The sequence below is a fragment of the Ipomoea nil genome, unplaced genomic scaffold, assembly GCF_001879475.1.
Source record: "Ipomoea nil cultivar Tokyo-kokei standard unplaced genomic scaffold, Asagao_1.1 scaffold1298, whole genome shotgun sequence".
In the NCBI taxonomy this organism is placed as follows: Eukaryota; Viridiplantae; Streptophyta; class Magnoliopsida; order Solanales; family Convolvulaceae; genus Ipomoea; species Ipomoea nil.
The window spans coordinates 400,027-425,514 of NW_017617726.1; the positions used below are offsets into that span (position 1 = coordinate 400,027).

Below are 25,488 nucleotides of genomic sequence, written 5' to 3' on the forward strand. Positions count from 1 at the left end.
GAATGCAAAATACTTATTATTATTTTTATTTGTTGCTTTTTTCAAATACCATGTAGGAGAGAGAAGGAAATAGAGAAGAGAAGTGTGACACCCCGTAAATCTAACTTCTAATTGTGATTAATTGAGGAATTAATCCTAGCTTTCCTTTGGTAATTTCTCTCTAAAAATCCTAAAATTTGATAGTCGAGTGACTAGAATTTGACTAGCCTCTTTAGTCAACCAAGTGTACCTTTTGCTTTAAGGTTTGTACCTCAACCATTGTGTCTTTCTAACCTTAGTAAGGGTAAAATTGACCTTTCACACATGTTTTGTTGTTCAAGCTATCCCTAGCAAGACATTTCATTCATTTGCCATGCTAGCCAAATCTTAAAACCTCAACATTCTCTCTACAAGAAATCTTACCTTTCTCTCTAAGCTAGAAGAAGGGTTCTCTATCTTTGCAAGATTTCACTTAAAGTTTCCACCTTTCTACCTCTCTAGCATAAGAAAGGATAAGATCTCTAGTTGTTGAGTGTTTTTAGCTAGCTTAAAGGTATCTTTATCTTATTTTGGTGTTTTTCCTTGTGGTTTGGTTCGGTGAGAAGTCCTTGGGGAGGAAGAGCTTCAAGGTGAGGCTTAGGAGTGTAAGAAGGAAGTGGTTTTTGGTCTTCAAAGGTAACTCATGCTCTATAAAACCTATTTTATGCTTGCTATTGATATTTCTTGGCTTCTATTTGATGATTCTTGATGTTGTGAGTGATTTGATGCATGATCTTGTGATAATGCATGTTTAGAGCTTGTATTTAGGGTTCTTGAATGCCTTGCTTTGAGCTATTCTTGGGTTCAAGTCATATCTTTGTTGTGTGAGAGGTTTTGGGTGTTTTGGACTTGAACTTGGCTTTGTTGATGATTTTCCTCGAAGGGAATTTGTGGAGTACAGGTGTACCCCGCGGGCGGAATGGCGGGCAATGGCCTACCCACCCGCAGGGAACAAGGTTGTTCTCGAGGTGTACCCCGCGGGCAGGCCCACGGGTGGGGGCTTCCCGTGGCTCCACCCGCGGAGAAAATATGTGGGGATTGCGGGGATTTGTTCCCCGTGATCCTTTCTTCTTGGTATTTGATATTTTGGCATCCCGTTGTTGGATTATCGAGCTTTTGTGAGTCTTCTTGATGTTTCGTATGTCTATAACGATGTGTTAGGAATCCATGTTAGGATTTGGTGTCTTGAATCGTGCTAAGGGTCCATCCTTGTGATTCGTTTGGCTGATATGAGTCTTGAAGGTTTGTTGGAACCATTTTCGGTTTATCCGTTTGATGAGCACGCTAATTTGATGTTGTTATGCTAGTATGTGTGGTTTGTTCCTTCTTGTTGGGGTTGGCAACTCGTGTTGTCAATCATTTTGGTGTTGGATTGTAATCCTTTGTTGTTGAGTATTGCCTCATGTCTTTGTTGAAATCTCTTGGTTGATTATTATGATGTTATCTTGTACAAATTGTTGTACCCTTTGTTGATACTTGATTGGGGCTATTGATGAGCATTAGTCTTCTTGATGATGATGACTGTGTGTGAATGTGAATGAGATTGGTGGTTTTGTTACTCGAGCTTTGCTCATGAGATCGGTGGTATGTTACTATGAATTGAACAGTACCCTCGTGTACTTGAGATCGGTGATATTCTAATTGGTGGTGTAGATTGGTGGAGGACGACGATCCCAGACCGGGAAAATGTTGGACTCAGAAGTACAAGGTGGCACTCGGAGGTACAGGTTGGAACTGTGATAAGGCCGTGGGTAGCTATAAGGGTGGTACTAAGGTATAAGGTTGGAACGTGAACTTGTCATTATGTGATTGTGTATTTCTTTGCTTATGTGCACGTCTGTGATGAACTCTACCTTGTGCATGGTAGGTTGCATGTAGAGTTGTGAATTTCGTTTGTAGTTGTGGTCGCTATTGATTTGATTGAGTTGTGGGTCTTGATCCTTACTGAGAGTGTGTTATGATTGATTGTTGTCTCGTCTCTTGGTTTTCAAATTCCCTATACCATATTCGTCAGTTCCAAATGGTTTTGATCATATCTATGTATATATATTGATACTTAACGCGTATTGGTGGGTTACCAGACCGGGTGTTATCCCTTGTCTTTACAGGTTTCGATTAGTTGAGGAGCGCGCTAGTGGAGACTTCTAGCTAGTGTAGCTTTACCCTTCCTTTAGTTCTTTGCTTGGCCTGTGAGCCGTAGACTCTGGATGTTGGTTTAGTGTTTATATTTCGCCTGTGCATCTTTAATACTTTAAGATGTGGCATAATATCTCCGTTTAGACTTGCTTTCACTTAATGTTTAATGAATGATTAGTTTGCTTATCTTGCCCTTTTAAGAGGAGGAAAAAAAAAGTACATAACTGACAAAAAAGAAAAAAAAAAAAAAAGCAGTCCTGCGCCCAGCTGTGCACATCCGTCTCCCACACGCGAAGAGTGCATGGCTACTTTGTTCCCTTTTCTAATTCACTGGACCCCACAAAAACTTTTGTTTTGTAAAAAAAAAAAAGAAAAAAAAAAGAAAGAAAATAAAACTCCACCTCCCATTTGTTAAAAAATCATCCCTTTATTTTTTTGACTGCAAAATACCACCAAATTAAAGAACCCCTAATAGTTTAAAAGAACAATGTCATAATTGAGGCATTCGCAAGTTCTGAAGACTTCTGTTTCTTAATCGAAGAAGAGGAATATTAAAACAAATAAATTAAAATAAAAAAGAAAACTACTCGTCTTCTCCCAAAAGATTGATCCTTAATTTCAAAGTTCCGCAGCTCAGCAGACATGCATGGCTAAATGCCTAAATGTCCATTCACACAAAAGATAATCCCCGAGTTTTGAACCTTGGCATCTTCTGATCTCCCAAATACTTCGATCTTTACTGAACAAGTTAAGCCCGCTTAGACAATAAAGGAACTAGAGGTACAATCATTTACAAAATTCATGACATTACAAGTGTTTAATAATTATAGATTAACAATATAATAAATGTAAATAGCATGAGTCGATTTTGTACTGACTAAAATACGAAATATCAATTTGTCCAGAAATGAATGACCAAGTAAGTGGAGCATGACTCTCGTATTTGAAAATTACAGATTTGATTATTACTAACATTTTTTTGGTTGAGCCTGTCATAAAAGGTATTCCTAGTGTAATTTATCTCTCTTATATGATTTACTGACTATTACACATTAGCATAATTTATCTAATGCATATCCAATTACGGTCATCTAAAAAAATCAATTTGATCTATATAATCATTTTCTGATCAATTTTGATTTATTTTACTACTCTCTGTCAATTCTAGCTTATGATTTTCCCAGTGAAGGTAGTATTGATTTTTTGTATTTCAGTAAATTCAAAAAGGAGTTATGAACAAATACTACATTGTACCAGAGTCCATAGTAATTAAAAAAAAAAAAAAAAAAAAGCTTATGATTTCGTCATTTTTATTGATTAGATCATTTCAATAGTAGTACTAACAATTCATACAAATATATTCAATTGTTTTATACCAACAAATCAGGGACGGAGCCAGAAAATATGTTGAGGGGGGGCAAAGAAGTAAGGATGGATTCAATGGCGGATTCAGAAATTTTTTTTAGTGAGGGAAAAAAATTAAAATAAAAGAGAAAGTTTAAAAAAAATGAAATACTTAAAAAGTATAACAATAAATATTGTTGGATATAGCGAAAAATAAAACATATTAAAACTTTATAAAAATATTTATAACAAAATATGAAACATAATTAATTTGATAAAACAATTCGAATATAAAACACATTATAAATTACACATTCCATTATTAATATAAAGAAAGTTATAATGAAAGTTATATATATCATGCCAAAATTTAATTGTGTTAATCAAAAAAGTGAAGAAGATTGTGACATTGTCAATGCAAAAACTCAAACCCAAGCCATTCCGAAACTCATATATGTTAGCTACCACATTGTCTATAACAACTTTTGTTTGCATAATCTGTTTTATAATACTTATGTGAATAATGTACTATATATACATATTATATACAATATAAGGTAGGGGTGGGGTGGGGAGAGGGGGGGCAGCTGACCCCCCTTCCCCCCCTCTGGCTCCGTCTATGCCAACAATATTCCACGTCACCATTTTAATAAATATACAAAATAAAAATATTAACTTATCTACTTTTGAATTTTTTTTATCTTTTTATTTTTTTTATTTTTTTATTTTTTTATATTAGTCAGTAGAATAAAATAGTGACATGGAAGAATAATCGACAATAGAACATATATATTTGGATGGGTTGTAAATGTTGTTATTTACATGCTAACTAGGGGTGCAATAGGCCAGGCCCCTTGTCAATCGTTATGCCATGGAACCGTGTTCACCATTCATGGTGAACACAGTCCCAACGGTGGTAGTGCACCGTTATCTTTCTTTCTTTCTTTTTTTTTTTTTTTTTTCTTAATTAATCGCGTGACTTTTTTTCTTCATTTTCACATTTCGCGGTTCCACTTTAATTTGAGGTGAGCAATGATTTCGGACATTCATAAATTATGAATCCATGCCTGCACATTCACTTTGGAACCATGCCTACACATTCCCGTCCGAAACCATGGTTGCTCCTCTGTAGCGCAAGCTTCTTCAACATTCATAAATTATGAATTTCTGTTATGAAATTATGAATTTCTGTTATGAAATTATGAATTTTCTATTATGAGATTATGAATTTTCTGTTATGAGATTATGAATTTACAGTAAATTCATAATCTCATAACAGAAAATTCATAATTTAATAAATGTTTTTCTTTTATGCGATTATGAATTTTCTGTTATGAGATTATGAATTTACAGTACATTCATAATCTCATAACAAAAAAATTCATAATCTGACCAAACGCGCGCCGTTAACACCACATTCGCGAATTTATTTATTTTTAACGTAAAAACGGCGCTGTTTGGACCCGTGTTCACCATTCATGGTGAACACGTTTCCAGGCATAATTTGCGGCCCCTTGTAGGGGCCTATGTTCTGACCTAATTAAGGCCTAGTTAGGCCTAACTCGTTTAATAAACAGGTCATGTATGATCTAATTTCAAAGCCTATTAAACTAAACAGGGCAGGCTTATATATATCAGAATCGGCTTTCAAGCCTACATGTCTGGTCTATTAACACACATACACACACATGCACGCGCGCGCACACACACACACACACATTTTTATATTTACAATATAACCCCAAGTATATATAATTACCAAACCCAAACTAACCCTCCACCTCCAAAATCCTATTTTAAATTATGATTCAACTATAAATATTGCTTCTAAAGTTCTTACCCCAAGGCTGAATCCCCAACACTAAGGGCGCCCCCCCCCCCCCCCCCCCCCCCCACACTCCGACCCGACAGAGCATGTGGGAGGATGTAAATCACGGTGACTCAATGGGTTAGTAGGCAGGGCCAAATGCCGGTGCGCACAAGGAATCTGCCCACTTTGCTTCTAAAGTTCTAATCATGCTATAAGTGTTCTTATTGTTTTTTTTTTTTTTTTTATTAACTATTCTTATTGTCATAATATTTAATAAAATGTCGCAACTTAATTATGTGAGTTGATTGTTAATTATTTATGAGATTATATAGGATAACAAACAATATTACAATTGAATTTATTTCTAAATAAGTTAACGAGCATGCTGAAGTCGTGACTTGTTTTATTTTATTTTTTATTTTAATGCTATTATGTTTGCATTGTGGTAATATACTTATGTAATTATGTATTAGTTTTGTGTTCGGAATATTTCTTAAATTATTTAGATATACTTATAATTTTTAAAAATTCTTAACATGTAGACTTTAAATAGGCTCAAAGTATGACTTACTTTGAAGCCTTTTTAATGGCCTAAATATTAAATATGCTTTTAAAAAGGCTTCAGGCTAGACCAGACCAATTGTAGGCTCAGGCTTGAGCTTGACAAAAAGCCTACATATAGGCTTAGGCCCATGCCTAGGCTTTAGATTTTCGTATCAGGCCCAGGCCTAATTTTTTAAACCTCGATCGGCTCGGCTCGGCCTATTTCCACCCAATCATTATTGTGTGGACCATGGTCCACACAAGTTGTGTGGACCATATTTTGTCTGCTGTAAAATAATGTAAATTCAGTACAAAAATAATGTACATTGTATTCAAGAGATGTACATTATTTTTGTTCTAAGTGTACATTATATTGTATAATGTATATTCAGTACAAAAATAATGTACATTTAGTATATTAGAAATGTATATTTTGTTATGGTCCACATAACATTGCGCGGACCATGGTCCACACAATAATTTGCCATTTCCACCCCTATTGCTAAGTAGCTAAATGATCAAATTCATTAAACTATTAACAAAACTAAGTTACAATTGACAAAATTAAAAAAAAAAAAAATCTAAATCTAAAAAATTTATAAGAGTGAATCCAGATTAGTATCTTAATTTATATCTGTATTGTTATGCTTATTGAATTGTACATTACGATATAAATATAGTGCTACCATTTTTATCATACAAAATTATCATTACACAGTTAAACTGCACCTTTATAGAGTTAATACCCAAAATCGTCCTCGACTATAGTGGTTTTTCTCAATTTCGTCCTAAACGACTTTGGTGACCTAATATCGTCCCAGACTTTTGTGTTTCGCTCAATTTCGTCCTCCATTTGTTATTCCGTCAAATTGTTGTTAAATAAAGGGACAATTCAGTAATGTCAATATTGATCTCTCTTTACTTTCAACTTCTGAAGTGCGAAATTTCTCTTTCTTGTACGAATTACACCCAGAATTACTCCCGGACCTGCAAATCAAATTTTATATTCGCAGTTTTAGGAGTAATTCGTAAAAAAAAAAAGGGATTTCGCAGTTCACATGTCTATGAGTAAAGAGATGCCAATATTAAAATTACTTAATTGTCTATTTATTTAACACCAAATGGACAAAATAACAAATGATGGACTAAATTGAGCAAAAGCACAAAAGTCTGGGACTAAATTGTGTGAAACACAAAAGTCTGGGACGATATTAGGTCACCAAAGTCGTTTAGGACGAAATTGAGAAAAACCACTATAGTCGAGGACGATTTTGGGTATTAACTCCACCTTTATATATTAAACTAGTATTTGTCCCGTGCGATGCACGGAAAATATGTTATAAAAATATATCATATATAAGGTTTATTCATGTATAAAATTTGTGTTATTTAATAATTATCACCCGCGCGATGCACGGAGAAAAATTATGTTATTATAAATATTAATAAAAAATTAAAAAAATAAAAATATTTTAAATTGTTTAATATAATAATATTTTTGAGCTTCCAATGATCAAGTATTTATTATTTTTATAGAATATAAAATTACAATTAAAATTAAAATTAAAATTTTGTATGGTTAATATAATTTCTAATTATGTACATATTCAAATAAACTTATAGAGAGAATTTACATAATTACATTGATTTATTCTTAATTGTATTTCATCTATATTATAATTTTCACAATACGAATAATAACTAAGATAATTACATTTAGAAAGTAAATTTCAAATTTTGTATGAGTAAATTTAAAATCTAATTGAAACACATTTTTTTATATGATTATATAATATATTCTTTATGCACATGTCATTCCATAAACCCAAATGTCATTTTATAAGTTCAAGTCCACTTTTTGTGGAGATAATTTAAATTTATTTTTTTCTTTTAAAAAGTCCTAAGTTTAGAAATCCAGAAAAACATTAAAGACCCATATGATATATACATTTATATATATATTTAAATTTTTATTTATGGCTCAAATGATTTTTTTTTTATTCTGAAGTCCAATAATTGACGCACGGCCCGCAACATTTGCTTTCTTCATCCCTTCTCGCTTCTGCCATTTCTTTGAAGCATTTGAGAGGGAGAAAAATTATATGTAGAGGCTTGCATTAATTTCACTATTTCAGATATCGAATATGCTTTTATCAAAAATTTAATTAATATTGTTATCCCAAGAAGCACCATATATAACAAAAGCATATCAAATAAAGTTTCATTGTAAAGCCAGAGATTTAATTGATATTGCATCGTTTTATATTTTCTATTAATCGGGAATCGGAATCCTTAATCCTAATATCATAACATTTAATAACTCCATTAATTCAATAAATGTAATCCTTTGTTATGGGAGAGAAAAAAATAACTATTTTATTTTTTAAATGTTGTGCTTTTATATATATATATATATATATATATATATATATATATATATATATATATATATATATATATATATATATATATATATATATATATATATATATATATATATATATATATATATATAGTAAAGGATGTTGTGGCTATTTTATATTTATAGCTAGTAATAATAATAATGTTGGTAATTAATTGTAACATTAATCTTAACTATATGGTTTGGGAAGTAACATTAATTGTAACATTAATTACTTCCCAACCATATAGCTTTATTATAGTTTAGATTAGATGCTTTTATTATTATATTTTACCATTTACCATTTTTAAAATTCTTACTTTAACAATTATTAATCATATAGTAATTATTGAGTTAATTACCAAAATAGTCCCTATACTATGTTGATTTCAGCAATACAATCCATGTCTTTTAAAATTGTCCAATTAAGTGCGCTAAATATCAAACCCTTACCTATTTTGGTCCTCCGGTGCCTTGTGCCTAAGATGACATATTTTAAGAGATAATATAATTAAAACATCACTATTGGAAAAGATTATAAGGCAACATTGTGATTACTTGTAGATTCCACCACCGCATCACTACTCTTGCCATCATGATCCAAAGGGAATTTTAATAGTAAAAGGAGAAATACACGAGCCGCAGACGTATTGGGAGATTTGGCGGAAACGAGCAAACCCTAGCGGCGGGGATGGAGGCAAACAATGGACCCGAGCTCGGACGAAACTTATCAATGATCCATCATCAGGTGGCCTTATGACTTCTGGCGAGTTGCACCTGTGGTGCAATGGATGATCATAGGACTCGGACGGATAATTGAAACAGGATCTAGAGGGTAAAATAGACTGAAGAGAAGCCAGCGTTGCCTTCTCAGTTTCCTATGATTCAGCGGAAGCTTTACATGGAGTCGTCCTCATTAATAAATGTGCATAGAGGGTAAAGCAGGCGAGTCTCCAGGAACAACCATGGTTGTTGCAAGCTGCCGAGCATGATACCAAGCACCATAATATCTCACGTAGCAGGCGTTACTTCTCCTCTTCCTCCTCAGCTAAAAATGGAGTCTGAAGCCGAGAAATCACAATTGCCACTGCTAATCGCCGAATTCGAAGGCTCTGTATCTGACCGTCCGCCACCACCGCACACTGAAACTCTACAATCACATTCGGAGCAACCTCCTTCATGCCCCGCTAACACATTCTCCGGTCTCCATGGACTTTCCAAGGCGCTCTCTGTCGAACGATGAGCAGTCGTGGGCTCCGGAAGTACATGGTTTCACAACTCTTTGAAATTAGTAAATGATATGCCATGAAATAACCTTATATTTGTGATCATTTAAGCTTGCTTTTGGCTCAAATGTTAGGTAAATAATGGTGAAACAATGTAAATTTGGTGTATCTGTTATGTACAAGCAAGTATGAAATGATGCTAATCTTGGAAGAAAACAGGCTTAAAAGCACAAGTTGACACCCCGTGAATCCGAACTCTAATCAAAGATTAATTAGAGAATTAATCCTAGCTTCCTTGCTAATTTATTCCTAAAATCCTGAAAATTCAATAGTCGAAGGACTAGAATTTGACTAGTTAATCAAGGTCAAAGGGTTGTACCTTATGCTTATTGGGTTGTTCCCTTGTTTCCTTATTCTTCTAACTTTAGTAAGGGCAAAGGTGTCTTTCTACCTAAAGTTTGTGCTTCAAGCTAACCTAGCAACATCTCTTCATTTCATCCACCAACAATCTAAACACAAAATCTCTACCTTCTCTCTAGGAATTTGGTGGCTTCTTCTCCAAGCCAAAATTTGGGCATCCTAAATCTTACAAGTTGTCTTCCAAGATTCCTACTTTCCTAATCGTAAGCATAGGGGAGGGTAAGATCCTTGATCTCTTGGTGTTTTTAGCATCCTTTTAGTTGTCATTTTCTAAAAATAGAATCTTTGTTGTCTTTTGGTTTGTTTATGAAGTTGGTGTGGAAGAAGGGCTTTAGGAGAAGTTTTCTAAGGGTGAGAAAGTGAAGTTTTAGGCTACAAAGGTAACCCATGCTTTACAAAACCTATTTTCTTACTTGTATGATGATTTCTTGGCTTCTACTTGTGATTCTTGTGTTGAAATGTGAGATTTGATGCATTGTCTTGTGGTAATGCATGTTTAGAGTTTGTTCTTAGGGTTCTTGTATGCCATTGCTTGGCTATTTCTTAGGTTCAAGTCATATTGATGTATTGTGTGAGATTTTGGGTGTTTTGGACTTGAATTTGGACTTGTTGTTGAAAATCCTCGAAGAGATTATTTTGGAGTACAGGGTGTACCCGTGGGCGGAACGGCGGGCAAGGCACCACCCGCCGCCCCACCTGCGGGGAACGTGGCTCGTGAGCTTGATGTACCCGCGGGCGGAACCACGGGCAGTTGTCCACCCGTGGCCCCACCCGCGGGGAACGTATATGTTGGTTGGCGGGGATTTGTTCCCCGTGATTCTTTTGACTCGGTATTGATGTTTTGACCTCCCGATGTTGTTTTATTGGGCTATTTGTGAGTCTTCTTGATGTTTCGTATGTCTAGAACGATGAGTTAGGAATCCCTGTAGGATTTGGTGTCTTGAATCGTGCTAAGGGTCCGACATTGTGATTCGTTGGACTAATGATGAGTCTTGAATGTTCTATGGAACTACTTTTGTTTACCCGTTTGATAAGCATGCTAGTTTGATGTTGAAATACTAGTGTGTGCGATTTGTTCTTTCCTGTTGAGATTGGCAACTTGTGTTGACCATCGTTTGATGTTGGACTGTGATCCTTCGTTGTTGAGTGTGGTTTCATATCTTTGTTATGATCCATTGATTGATTCCTATGATGTGAACGTATGTAATCGTTGTACCCTTTGATTGATACTTGATTAAGGTTATTGTGGAACCTTAGTCCTCTTGGTCATGATGATGACTTGTGTGTGACTATGATTTATATGTTGGTGGTTGTTACCTGAGCAAAGGCTCATATGTTGGTGGTTTTGTGATATGATATTTAATGGTACCCTCGTGTACTGAGAGTTCGGCGGAAATGTTGGTGGTTGTTGGTGGGGGAACGACGGTTCCCGGAGGCATAAGGTTGGACTCAGAAGTACAGGGGTTACTCCGAGGTAATGGTTGGAACTGAAATAAGGCCGGGGGTAGCCATTAGGTTGGAACAGGGCATAAGGTTGGAACTTGGAACTGTGATCCTTGTGACATGTAGTTGTCACTGTGGCATGTAGTTGCCAATGTGTGTATGTCTATTCTTTGCTATTGAGCATGTCTTGATGTATTCTACTTTATGATTAGTAGAATACATCTCGAGTTGTATTGGTTACAGTTGGTATCTTGTCTTGTTGTTGTCGTAAGGATGTTGATTTCCTTTTCATTGAGAGTGTGAATGAGTCTTTGAAGTTGACTTCTCTCTATGGCTTTTGAAATGATATATACTGTATTCCGTTTTCAAAAATGGTTTTGACTTATACTTATCTATATAAGCTATTTAACGCGTATTGATGGGTTACCAGCAATGTTCGCTGACCGGGTGTTATCCCCTATCTTTATGTTACTTTACAGGTTTTGAGTAGCATCTTGGAGAGCGCGCTAGCAGATCGTTAGTTAGTGTAGTTATTCCTTGTGGCTTGTTTTAGTTAGACTTATGGCCTGTGAGCCGTGGATATTTATAAGTATGACTATGACGTTTTGTTTTGACTTAGCCTATGCACCTATAGATGTAGGTGTGGCATAACATCTCCCGTACTTGTTTATTAGCTTCCGCTTTAATTTAATCTTAATGAGTAGACTTTATCTCTTCCTTAAACATTAATTGGTTTTAAAAGTTGTTGAAAATCGGGGGTGTAACAATAAGGAAAGAACCCGAACGCACACTGGAGAATGAAGGAACAAAATGATAACGTGAAGGTCATTTGGAGGGACTCGTGTCAGCATGAGTCCGTGGCTGAGTTTCTGATCAGGAGACTCATGTTGAGACTCACACCGTGAGTCTCAGCATGAGTGTGCTGATCAGATTCTGATCTATCAGCATGAGTCTCAATGAATCTGATCATTGAGACTCACGGTGAGTCCCACCATGACTTCTCATCCAGTATACTACAGTGTGTTATATATATATATATATATATATATATATATATATATATATATATATATATATATATATATATATTGGGAAGGGATCAGGTGCATTTGTGGCTTCCCGTGCGGTTGTGCAGTTGATTAATGTGCATGAATTTTATACTTAATGTGCGTGAGTTTTGTGCTTAATGTGCCTGAGATTTGTACTTAATGTGTGTGTAATGTTAATGTGCGTGAGTTTTGTACTTAATGTGCCTGAGTATTATGCTTAATGTGCGTGAGTAGTTCAGAATTACGAGCTCAGAAGGAAGCAGAACAGAAAATTTTCACAGTCACCTTCTTTTTCACAATCTTTGAAGCTCTCATTAGCAGCCCCTCAGTATGCAAAGCAAAACAATACAAAATTCATTCCTCCACCACTTCGAAACAAAAACAAGAAGAAAATGCAGCAGTGGATGCACATAATTTTCACAGCAATGGATGAAGAACACACTCACGCACATTAAGCACACAACTCACGCACCTTAGGCACAAGACTCGCACACCTTAAGTACAAAACTCACGCACATTAGCATTACACATTCACGCATATTTTGTACAAATCTCAGGCACATTAAACACAATACACACGCACATTGAGTACAAATCTCACGGACATTAATCAACCGCACAACCGAAACGGGAAGCATTCATCCGCACAGGAACCTTTCACTATATATATATATATATATATATATATACATATATATATATATATATATATATATATATATATATATATATATATATATGATACACATATATAAAATATTTAATTAAAATATAATTTATAATTAAATTAATTGTTATATTATAATTTTAATAAAATGATAATTAAAAATAGGAAAAAGATATGATAGATGTAGGTGTATGGTAAGATTGGTGGGTATATTAAATACTAACGGTGTAAGGGTGATTTTGTCCAATACAAATAAAATATACAACAATTAGCATATAAAAAATAGACAAAAATCAAGGACATAACTTGATTTGGCACATATTATGTTTATATATATATATATATATATATATATATATATATATATATATATATATATATATATATATATATATATATATATATATATATTATAGTAGTTATTTTAGAGTTAGTTTTTCAGTTTTCAAGATTTCTCCCTCTGGTTTTCTCCCCAAAAACAGAAGATTTTGAGGAAGATTATCCATTGTAATTGCACATTCCAAATCATTTTTCAGATTATTTCTTTCAATTAAATCATCAAGTTAAGTTCTCTATTTCATATTTTTGCATTTATATTTCTTGAAGTTTTGAATTATACGTTTATTACTTCAATTGTTTCTAGTTTTACATTCCAATCATGAGTAGTTAAACATATATATCTAGGGATTTGAATTGAACCCCATTGTATAGATTCCAATGTAAGTTTAATTGCCAAAAATTAGGTTTTGTATTGTCTTCATGTGAACTTGGTTATGAATTGGATGAAATTGAATGGAATCTTTCATAGTTATGGCCAAATTATGCAAGAGATATTTGGAATTGGTGATTCACCTATGAGAATAGGCCTAAACCATAGCCATACCCTTCATATTGTGAAGAGATTAACTATATGTTTATTGATGTAAAGCACACCCTATATACAGTACATGGAGGAGTGAAGATAGCAGGAAGTTACAACCAAATACAACTAGCCTATAGGAGCACAAATAGAATAAATAACAACTAAAGATATACTAGCCACATATTGGCTTAACACGCCCCCGCAAGATGGAGGATCCGTCGGAGACTCAAATCTTGGACCGAAGCTGAAGAAAGAGGCGACGACCCAGTGACTTAGTAAGAAGATCGGCTAGTTGAGCTGAAGACGAAACGTGCCGCACAACTAGCGTACCATTTGCAACCAAATCCCGGACAAAATAGTAATCCAAGGCGAGATGCTTCATGCGGGAATGAAACACGGGATTCTTGCAAACGTACATAGCGCTCAAGTTGTCAAAAAACAGGACCGGAGGCTCAACCAGCCCCAATTTCAACTCTTGCAACAGATTTTTGACCCAGAGGACTTCAGCGGTTGCATTCGCCAGGGCCTGATACTCCGCCTCCGTGGACGACCGCGAGACACACTTCTGACGCGTAGACTTCCAAGAGATTAGATTATCGCCTAGGTACACCAGATATGCAGTAGTGGAACAACCCTCAGTGGATGGTCCACCCCAATCTGAATCAGTGTATACCCGCAACGAAAGGGGCTGACCTGCACGTAGCAACAAACCATGACAAGCGGTTCCTTTTAGATACCGCAGGAGGCGTTTGGCGGCTTGCCAGTGTAACTCCGAGGGTGCATGCATGAACTGCGAAAGCCTGTTGACAGCAAACGCCACATCCGGTCGTGTAATAACCAAGTACTGCATAAGACCAAGCAAGCGACGAAACTGAGTGGCATCAGTCGCAACATCGGACGGTCGCAGCGGTACCAACTTCTCAGAAGCAGCCAGCGGTGTTGAAACATCCTTTGTACCATCCATCTTGAACTGCGTCAGTATGCCAGTAATATACTGACTTTGAGACAGAAAAATTCCACCACTAGTAGGAATGACCTCCACGCCCAGGAAATGATGTAAAATACCAAGATCTTTAAGGGCAAATTGTGCTGATAGGGACCCCACAAAACGATCAAGCCAGGTAGAGTTATTGCCTGTCAACAAAATGTCATCGACATATACTAAAAAGTAGACAATTACACCTTTGGTGTAATAAACAAAAAGTGAATCAACTTGTGACTTAATAAACCCAGACTGCTGCAGGAACAAAGAGAGTTTCTGGTACCAGGCTCGCGGGGCCTGTTTATGGCCATACAAAGCCTTCGTTAATTTGCAGATATGGGATGGATACAGCGGATCAACGTAACCGGGAGGTTGGTCCATGTAGACCTCCTCATGTAAAGTCCCGTGCAAAAACGCGTTGTTGATGTCCAATTGGCGCAAACCCTAGTCGTTACTCAACGCAATAGTCAGAACCAACCTGATGGTGACCGGTTTCATAATCGGGCTATAGGTCTCAAAGTAATCCCGGCCAGCAGTCTGTAAGAAGCCTTTGGCCACAAGGCGTGCCTTGTACCGATCAACTGAGCCATCAGGTTTACACTTTACACGGTAAACCCATTTGCAACCAATGGGAACCCCAACACCGCGAGGAACTAAGCACCACGTTTTGTTACGTTGGAGTGCATCAAACTCTTCGTCCATCGCTTTCCTCCACCGAGCATCCTTCAAGGCCTGAGCGACGGTAGATGGTTCTAAAGTGGGAGGTAAGGGATGCGCTATGGTGTGGTTGATAACATACTCAGAATACATGGGGTTAGGACGACGTGGTCTAGTGGAGCGACGCAGCCCATCCTGTGACTGAGAGGCATCGGACGACGACTGTTCGGGCTGACTGGGTGGTTGATCGGTTGTAGTAATAGTGGGTGACGAACGACGGCTGGTTTGGTCATTTTCTGAGATAGTGGGAGACGGTGTTGGAACGGGTGTTAGAACTGGAGTTGGAACTGGTGTTGGAACGGGTGTTGGAACTGGACTCGGAACTGGAGTTGGAACTGGTGTTGGAACGGGTGTTGGAACTGGACTCGGAACTGGAGTTGGAACTGGTGTTAGAACAGGACTCGGAACTGGAGTTGGAACTGGTGTTGGAACAGGTGTGGGAACTGGAGTTGGAACACCCACGGGCTGCACCTGTGTAGACAAAGTAGACGACTTGCACAAGATACGTCGTGATTCAGAATCATGAGAATCAGAAGGTAAGCTATTAGATGACTTTTGCAAATCGTTATAAGGAAACACATAAGGCACAAATCTAACATGTCTAGATACATAAATGCGATTCGAACTATAATCTAAACATTTATAACCGGATTGGGTGGTTGAATAGCCAAGGAAAATACATGGACGTGACCTCGGTTATAGTTTCTTGGTGTTATAGGGACGCAACCAGGGAAAGCATAGGCAACCAAAAGGTTGTAACTTATCATAGTTGGGTTTTTGTTTGAACAAAACTTGATAAAGAGATTGATTACCTAATACCGGAGTTGGAAGTCGATTGATGAGATAGACGACAGCCTGAAACGCGCGAGACCAGAATGAAGAAGGCAAAGAAGCAGCGTGACGGAGTGACATTCCATTCTCAACGACATGCCTGTGTCTCCGTTCAGCCATGCCATTATGCTCAGGTGTATGTGGAGGAGTCAAAAAATGTGAAATGCCATTAGCATTGAACATCGAAATTAATTTAATAAACTCCCCCCCATTGTCAGAATAAACTGACACAATTGACAGACCAAAAAACTTCTCCACTAACCTTTTAAACTGAGGAAAAATCAAAGAAACATCAGACTTTCGTTTTAAAGGATATAACCAGACATACCTAGAGAAGTGATCTACAAATATAACATAATAAGCAAAGTCATCAATAGATTTTTCCGTCGGACCCCATACATCTAACAAGTGTGCTTTGGAAAAAAGGTAATTTATGACTTTTGTATACATTGCATGATTGTCAGGAAAACTTATTTAGTGCTGACATATATATGGGAACGTTGCAATGTTGCAACACACGATGCAACACCTTATTAGACGGATGGCCTAAACAATGGTGCCACTGGGAAACGCGAGACAGCTGCATGGAATTGGACGTAGGTTGACGCAGGAGAGGTGCATAATAGACACCATTAATGTTCGCCCCCCGTAGTAACGACATCCCCGTTCGAAGATCCTTCACAAGAAAATGGGAATCAAAGAATTCCACCGACACTTGATTAGTTTTGCACAATTGCGATATGGATATTAAACTATTATGCAACTGTGGAACACGTAGGACATTTTGGAGAGTGAGCAAGGAAGAAGGAGTGAGAATAGATGACTGACCAATGTGAGAGATGTTTAAAGAATTACCGTCGCCAAGTCGTATCCCATCAGGCCCATTATACTCGGTGAAAGTGTGCAGAGGAGACATATCCGGTGTGGCATGGTGAGACGCCCCGCTGTCAAACATCCACGGCATAGTCGCTCCCACAATAGAATTAGCTGCAGGTGACTGAGACTGAGGAAATGTAGAAGCCTGCACGGGAAACACATTATGGGTCTTTAAGAACCGGGCTAACTTACGGCAAACACGAGTTTCATGGCCAACAAGGTGACAGAATTGACACACAACATCAGGTCGAGTGTTGCTGTTGTGCGACCAATTCGGTCTATTATTGCCATACGTGTTGTTGGTGTTGTTGCGGGACCTCCGATAGGCAGTGGAGTGCTGACTATTGCGAGAAGCCGAAGGACCACGCTGGGAGGCATTGGCAGTAGCGAAAAGAGATTGGCGAGCATCATCAAATTCAGCCAACTAACGCTCATGATCTGTGAGCGCATCGGCTAATTCTCCCAAAGAAATAGGTTTGTCACGGACACGAACAGCAGACACGATGGTGTTGTACTCGTCCCCTAGTTGTGTTAAAATGTACACAAACATGTCTTCATCAGAAATAGGGCATTGAGCCAGGGCGAGGTCGTCAGCTATTGAGCGGCTGAGCGCATGTCATTCAAAAAGGCGGTGACTGACCGATTACCCTTCGGATTTCTGGTAAGTTTGGCCTTGAGGGAAATGATCCGTCCTCGGGAGGCGCTAGCATAGTTAGCAACGAGCCGTTGCCAGGCATCACACGCAGTGGGTGCGGAAGCTATAAGAGGTTGTATGGTGTCTGAACAGCTCCCAAGTAAGGCACTGGTAATTATCTGATCTTGGCGATACCAAGTCAGATGTGCTGGATTCGGAGTTGTTTGTGCAGTATCATTGAATTTTGCTGGTTCTTTGATAGAACCATCGATGTATCCCAGGAGATTAAAGCCAACCAAGGTGGACTGAACTTGGCGTCTCCATACAGGAAAGTTGAGGGAGGTGAGTTTGATAGGAAAACTAGACGGAGCATTGAGGTGAACAATGTCAAAGGTGGTGGTAGCCATGTATATAAGACTGGCAAAAGAGGAGAGGAAAAAAAAAAAACTCCTTAGGGGAATATGGCTCTTGATACCATGTGAAGAGATTAACTATATGTTTATTGATGTAAAGCACACCCTATATATAATACATGGATGAGTGAAGATAGCAGGAAGTTACAACCAAATACAACTAGTCTATAGGAGCACAAATAGAATAAATAACAACTAAAGATATACTAGCCGCATATTGGCTTAACACATATTTCGTACTCACCTTTGAGAAATGGGAGTTTGAAGGAAATGAGTATACAATTTGTATGTTGAATTGCTTCATCTAGCCAAGTTTCCATGAGAATGGGAATTAGGATTAGCTGATAGTCCAAGTGATCACGAGAGTGACATTGACACTTAAACCATTTCCCCAAGTTTTTCATTTGGGATTGCATAACTTAAAACCTTAGTTACACCAGAGACTCTATGCAATGATGTTTGGTTCAAATCCCTCTTTCTTTCATCTATTATCTTTTAATTCTCTTGATATTAATATATGTTGTTTGAACATGAAACACTCAATTATCTATTGGTTAGCTTTCAAACACTATATGAACCCGTGCTTAACCTCTCATTACTTTAATTCCCTTAAAGTCATTCCTTGAGGACGATACTCACTAAACTTCACCACTAAAACCAACTTTCAATATTTTATGTAGGAATAGATATGATAAAATGTTATATACGCAATAGTATATGTATTAGGTTGAAGAGATATATGAATGAGTTATCTTATGCGATAAATGGGCTATTTTAATACATACAATATGCATGGGTCAATATTATGCAAGTTGGGCTATTAAATGTATATAATATAAGTAGGAAATAATGCTAAGGTCCAAGAATAGTTTAGTCTTAGAAAATTTGGTATATAATAATAATAATTCTTAGGAATTTCGGTTGCATAATGAATTTATGTAAGTTAGAGATTTATTTATACTAGAAGAAATGGGCTAAATTGAAGGAATAAATCACTTATAAGAATAGTTACGGGATATAATTTTCAAAATGAAAAATACGAGGTGTTATAATTGTAGTCATTACACTTTAGGACTCTACACATTGCCTCCAGCTCCTACGGAGTACTAGAATCAGCATCACCTATTGGAAAATGGAAGCAATGGTGGCGAGGAAGAAGAGTATTAGAGGAGGTTCATAAAATAATTATTTTGTAAAAAAAAAAAAAAGGAATGAGCAAGAATTATTATAAATGGCCTCATTGCTCTTATGTTTACCAGAGGTTTGACGTTCAGTAACATCAGAGGACGAAAATAGATAAATATTTGATAGTCGAAGAATTTAACTGGATAGTTTAAAGGACGTGGACCAATTTGGTGAAATCAATATTGTTGAAAGACTATTTTTATAATTAACTCCATAATTATTACTCAAATTATCAACTATATACTTTATAATATAAATCAATTAAAAATTAGCTGAATTAACTAATTTTAGTTGTTTAACTTGGTCAAACATCTAAAATTGTTTTTTGGTAAATCTTTATTAGCTTAGCTAGCTAATTGCACCAATCAACTAATTTTCAAAACATACGTTTTCATATTGGTTGATCGCACTTCATTTCTAAAGACAATTTTATCCCTCAATCTTGTTCTCCTATTCTCCTCGTCTCACCTGCATCCCCTTTTCTCATATTCTTACAACAAATTGAAAAAATTAGGAAAACAATGCCATTATCCACCATTTAGATCTAGGTCATCATCCTTATTGTCATCTTTAAAATTCAGATAGAGAACTACCAAAAGAGAGAATTTTTTTTTTATTTGACAAACACCTCCAATGTGAATTCTATAACCATAAGTTTTATGAATTTCTTAAAAAAAATTATACACTGTTATTTTTTATAAAAAAAAATTCCAATATAAGTATATAACTATGCTTTTAACATTGTGTATTAATATTAGACACTTATTTTTATGCATTACGCACAGAAAATATTAATTATTAATAAAAGGAATAAGGTTCAAATTGGCCACTGAACGTAACCTGAAAATGCAATTAGGCCACTGAACGAAAACAAAGTGCAATTAGGCCACTGAACACTCCAAAAATGTGCAATTTCACCTGATAGCAGGTTACCTTCAATTTTAGCAGGTTATCTGCTTACGTGGCAGCTGAGTTGGCATTTTTAATAAATTTTAAATCATTTTTAATAAATTTTAATAATAAATTTTTATTTAAAAAAATTTAAAAAAAATAAAAACGACTTTATTTTATTTTTTATTTAATTTTTTTTCAATTTTTTATAAAATTTATTATTAAATTAATTATTAAAAATTATTAAAAATGCCAACTCAGCTGCCACGTAAGCAGGTAACCTGCTAAAATTGATGGTAACCTGCTATCCGGTGAAATTGCATACGTTTGGAGAGTTCAGTGGTCTAATTGCACGTTTTTGGAGTGTTCAGTGGCCTAATTGCACTTTTTGTTCGTTCAATGGCCTAATTGCATTTTCAAGTTACGTTCAGTGGCCAATTTGAACCTTATTCCTTAATAAAATAAGTGTCACCAAGTATTTTAGCCATTCTTTATTGAGTTTTTTCACAGAAACCAAAATTTATTATTCACATTTAGATTGTTAAATATGAGTATTTGGATATTTTATTTTACTTCAAGAGTCCAATGTATACCTGTGGTAAAATCATGAGCAATTGTACACCGGGTCGGGGTGTGGGGGGCCCTTAGGGTTGAGGTTCAGCCTTTTGGAATAATGAGCAATTGTACACATTAAAATTACTTTTTTTTTTATGTAATAATTCATCATTATACTAATACTGTTGAGTCATTAAAAGTGCATATTGCTCAAATATAAGTGTAGTTCATTATAGCATACTGCAAGGTTCATTAAAATGACACCAACTAACCAATTATCATTGAAACTTATTATTATTTATTTTTTGTATAAATAAAATCAATGTAATATTGCTACAAATATGTTGTTAAGATCTTTTAAATGATATCCATATATTTTTTCAATATATTGTTTCAATATGTGTGATAGAATTATAGTAGTGACTTAATATACCTACAATAGTAACATAATGAACATATAGTATTAAGTTGATGAACATGTAATAGTGATTTAATTAACTTGTTGTAACAAATTGATGAACCTGTACCAATGTCTTAATTAATATGTAGTAGTGAATTTATGAACATAAAGTAGTGACTTAATTACCTTATAGCATCAACTAAATTAACTTATAGTAGTAACTTAATGACCGCACAATAGGGATTTATTGAAGGTGACCAATTGGTCACCTTCTTAGACAGAACGCGACCGGTGACCATTATTTGACGTAGCTTGCCAGAATTTGGTCGGATGTTTATTGAAGGTTCGCCGGAATTGGTCGGAACCCTAATTGACCTGCAATTACAGGTCACCAACAAGTTACTGGTTGGATTTCATTGCTCCAAAATAATATGTTTGTGAATTTAATTGCAACTTCTAAAAGTTTATAAAGGGCCTGGTTGATTTTTTAGATAAAATTTAGGAGCTTATTTGACCATTTTCTATATGGTTTACAACACTAATGATTAGTCAAAGTTGCGTCAAATATTCGAATGACGACTTTCACTTAAACACAACAACAACAACAACAACAATAATAATAATAATAAATAAATAAATAAATAATTAGGGCATTCCTTGTTGTCCAGGGTGTAGCATAGTTGGTTCATCGTCGAACTTAAATATATGACGGGAGGTAGTAATGTGAGATGAAAGCTAAGGTCTAGATTGGATCCCTTATACACATATGAAGATTATGATATGATGAGTGGACTATAACACTATTGGCATTAGTGAAACAAAGTTAGAATTACCTAAGTTTAAAATAAAATTAATATATATAATAATAAATTAAGGTGATGGTTGAAATGCAAATGCTGCCACTACTTACCCCACCATCAGCTCTCCTTTGGTTGCACTTACTTCTACTTACTGTTACTACTTTACTCATAAGCTATTATATTGTTAGTCTGCTACTTAGTACTTACCACCCTCACCTCCCTCTCTGTCTCCGAACTAACACCACTGTCCCCTTCCCTTGGGACTATCCGATCTACTCTCTCCTTCTCCCCCGACATTATATCTCCCTCTTTAAATCTCTGATCTTTCCCTCTTTCTTTCATTACCATTGCTTTAACGAACACCACAAACAAAAGCAAGAAGAAGAAGAAGAGAAGTAAAAGTTGAAATATAGAAAGAAAAATGCTGGTTAAAGAGTCGGCATCGTCTAGGATTAGAATGGAGGGCACCGGCGGCGAAGGCAGGGGATCGATGAGCATGCAGTCAATCTACGAGAGGGTCCGCTCCCTGGCTTCCAGCAATACGGTGGTGATCTTCACCCTCAGCGGCTGTTGCATGTGCCACGTCGTGAAGCAACTCCTCTTCGGCCTCGGGGTCGGCCCCACCATCGTGGAGCTCGACCGCGACGCCCACGGCCGCGAAATCTACGACCTCCTCCTAAAGCTGCCGGGATCCGCCCCCGGCCAGCAGCAGCCCGTCCCGGCGGTGTTTGTGGGCGGAAGATTCTTGGGTGGGATCGATACTGTGATGGGTTGTCATATCAACGGCACCCTCGTCCCTCTCCTTAAAGACGCCGGAGCTCTCTGGCTCTGACCCATCGATATGTACATGTACTGCTAATGGGATAAGGGCAGGTGGTCAGGTGATCAGGTGATCGTCCTCGACCCTTAGCTTGGGGTCGGTTAAACCCATTTTGGTTTGGTATTTTGGGAAACATGTTTTCTTATTTTTGACAAGTTATATCCTGACTCCACAGTTTTGTAGATTACATTCCAATTTAAAATATGTGTTCTATTATCTCAACTAGAAGTCTAATTAAGTTGAATTGATACTTAAATTGCACATTTATATTTATATTTATATATTATATATGTTGAACAAAAACAATAAATACTTTCGCAAGCATTTCTTAATTGTAATTCCCCTAGCAATTTACTTGTTTCTAAACCGACCGTGGATTACAAAATTGACATTGGCGATGTTTTAAGAGATCAAAACAAAAAGAGTTAATCCCAATAATGATTATCTGACTATTGCGGTTGTTTAAAATTAGTCTTCATTTTTTAATTTGGACAAAATAAACCCTTAAACTATTAGATTTGTTCTAATAATGGTCCTTCTATTAAATGTCAGTTTGGTTGGCATTAAGTATAGGGGTATTAAAGTCATTTCATTCCTAATGAATTTCGAATTAGTACCGGCACTGTACAACGTAGAATTTTTTATATGTAATTCCGTATCAGCACAGATCAGAGGACTTTGACTTCGCAAGAAACCCTCCACGAATCAGCAGCAGCAACGACTCCACGAATCGCTCCAATGCAGAAGGCTCACCAGACCGGGATGGAGCAACCAACAAGACCCCTTCACGTTGGTTCAATGGGCTCCAGGTTTCCAGCGAACACCAGCAGGAACGGCGGCAAAGATCCCAGCTCATATATTCTCCTCTTCCGTTGAACCTCCATCCACCTCTCGATTTTACTCTGGTAATTCCCGTCTCGCCATTGCCGAAGATCTATCACCATCACGCCAGTGTTAAAGTAGCAAGGGGTGTTTGATTGGAAAACCTGGGAAAGACCCGGGTCGGCCCAGAAGGAATCCGTGAAGTACTGGTAAAGTGGAAGAAGACGCTCTCCGGACAATGCACCGCCACAATCGACCCCCGAAGTATCTACGAGTCAAGAGTCATGGCTACGTGAACCAGAGAAGGTAGCAAGACGACGCCGTTTCAGTCCCTAGTACACCTTGGCTAATCGCTGGGCAGCCCCTGCCGTTCCGATACTTTGGCGCCTCAAAAAACTCAAACCCACCACCGTTCTCTCCCTCATTAATCTCCAGAAAACTTCTAATCCTAACACACCCAAACAACACTAATCCAACAAATCAAAACAAAAACAACCACACAAGTATTCATGTTCAATTCTTACAATCTGGGTTTTCCAAGAATCCCCAATCCCTTCCATCTCTCTTTCTCTGTCGCTATAATGATCTACATAAACAACATTGTCTAATGCAGAAAGAGAAGAAGAAGAATGTGAAAGGTAAAACATTGAAGTAAGAATTAAAAGACGACGGGATTTATGAAAATGGTTAAAAAAGGAAAAACTTTAAAGTAAATGACTTAAATACCCTCTACTTAACACCAACCAAACTGTTGTTTAACAGAAGGACCATTGCTGAAACAAATTTGATAGTCGAAGAGTTTCTTTTGTCCAAATTAAAAGACGAGGGCCAATTTTAAAAAATTGCAATAGTCGGAGGACCATTGCTGGAATTAACTCAAACAAAAACTTACCTCGAGTTTTGACCCTATTGATTTTGTCCATTTGCCGGCACGGTTAATTCTGGCAATAGTTATGCCGTGCATACGACGCAAAACGACGCCGTTTTGACTAAAAACGCGGGTCCCACTTAAAAAAAAATTCAGGTTCGATTCTCGGCAATAGCATTATTGTGGATATATAGTTATGAATTTCTGGATATATAGTTATAAATTTGTGGATATATAGTTATGAATTTATGGATATTTAGTTCATTCATTGTGGATATTTAGTTCATTCATTGTAGATATTTAATTCATTCATTCACTGTGGATATATAGTTATGAATTTCTGGATATATAGTTATGAATTTATCGTTATTTAGTTCATTCATTGTGGATATTTAGTTTAATCATTGTGGATATTTAGTTCATTCATTGTGGATATTTAGTTCATTCATTGTGGATTTTTACTTCATTCATTCATTCATTGTGAATTTTTACTTAATTCATTCATTCATTGTGAATTTTTACTTCATTCATTCACTGTGGATATATAGTTATGAATTTCTGGATATATAGTTATGAATTTCTGGATAAATAAAAATGCTATTGCCGGGAATCGAACCTGATTTCTTCTTTAAGTGGGACGCGCGTTTTTTTTAATCAAAACGGCGCCGTTTTGCAACCGTATGCACCTTGCAAGGTGCATTCGGTTGCACAGCATAATTTGCGTAATTCTGGCATCCCGTTGTTTTTAATGTGATCAATGCGGTTTGGACGAGGA

The 25,488-nt window shown here is 36.5% G+C and overlaps 1 protein-coding gene and 1 long non-coding RNA gene across 2 annotated transcripts; one reads left to right on the plus strand and one right to left on the minus strand.

Moving 5' to 3' along the window:
* Nucleotides 1-13,825: 13,825 nt before the first annotated feature.
* LOC109184964 lies at nt 13,826-18,633 on the minus strand. The gene is made up of 3 exons (XR_002054905.1): nt 18,600-18,633; nt 18,408-18,409; nt 13,826-13,941 (listed from the first exon to the last, which is right to left on the minus strand). It is a non-coding gene; the product is annotated as an uncharacterized LOC109184964 (long non-coding RNA).
* A 4,006-nt stretch (nt 18,634-22,639) lies between these two features.
* LOC109184963 (glutaredoxin-C9-like) lies at nt 22,640-23,158 on the plus strand. Its single transcript, XM_019334959.1, has one exon. It carries the CDS (start codon nt 22,661-22,663, stop codon nt 23,033-23,035), a length of 375 nt encoding a protein of 124 aa, XP_019190504.1. The 5' UTR covers nt 22,640-22,660; the 3' UTR covers nt 23,036-23,158.
* The last annotated feature ends 2,330 nt before the right edge of the window (nt 23,159-25,488 follow it).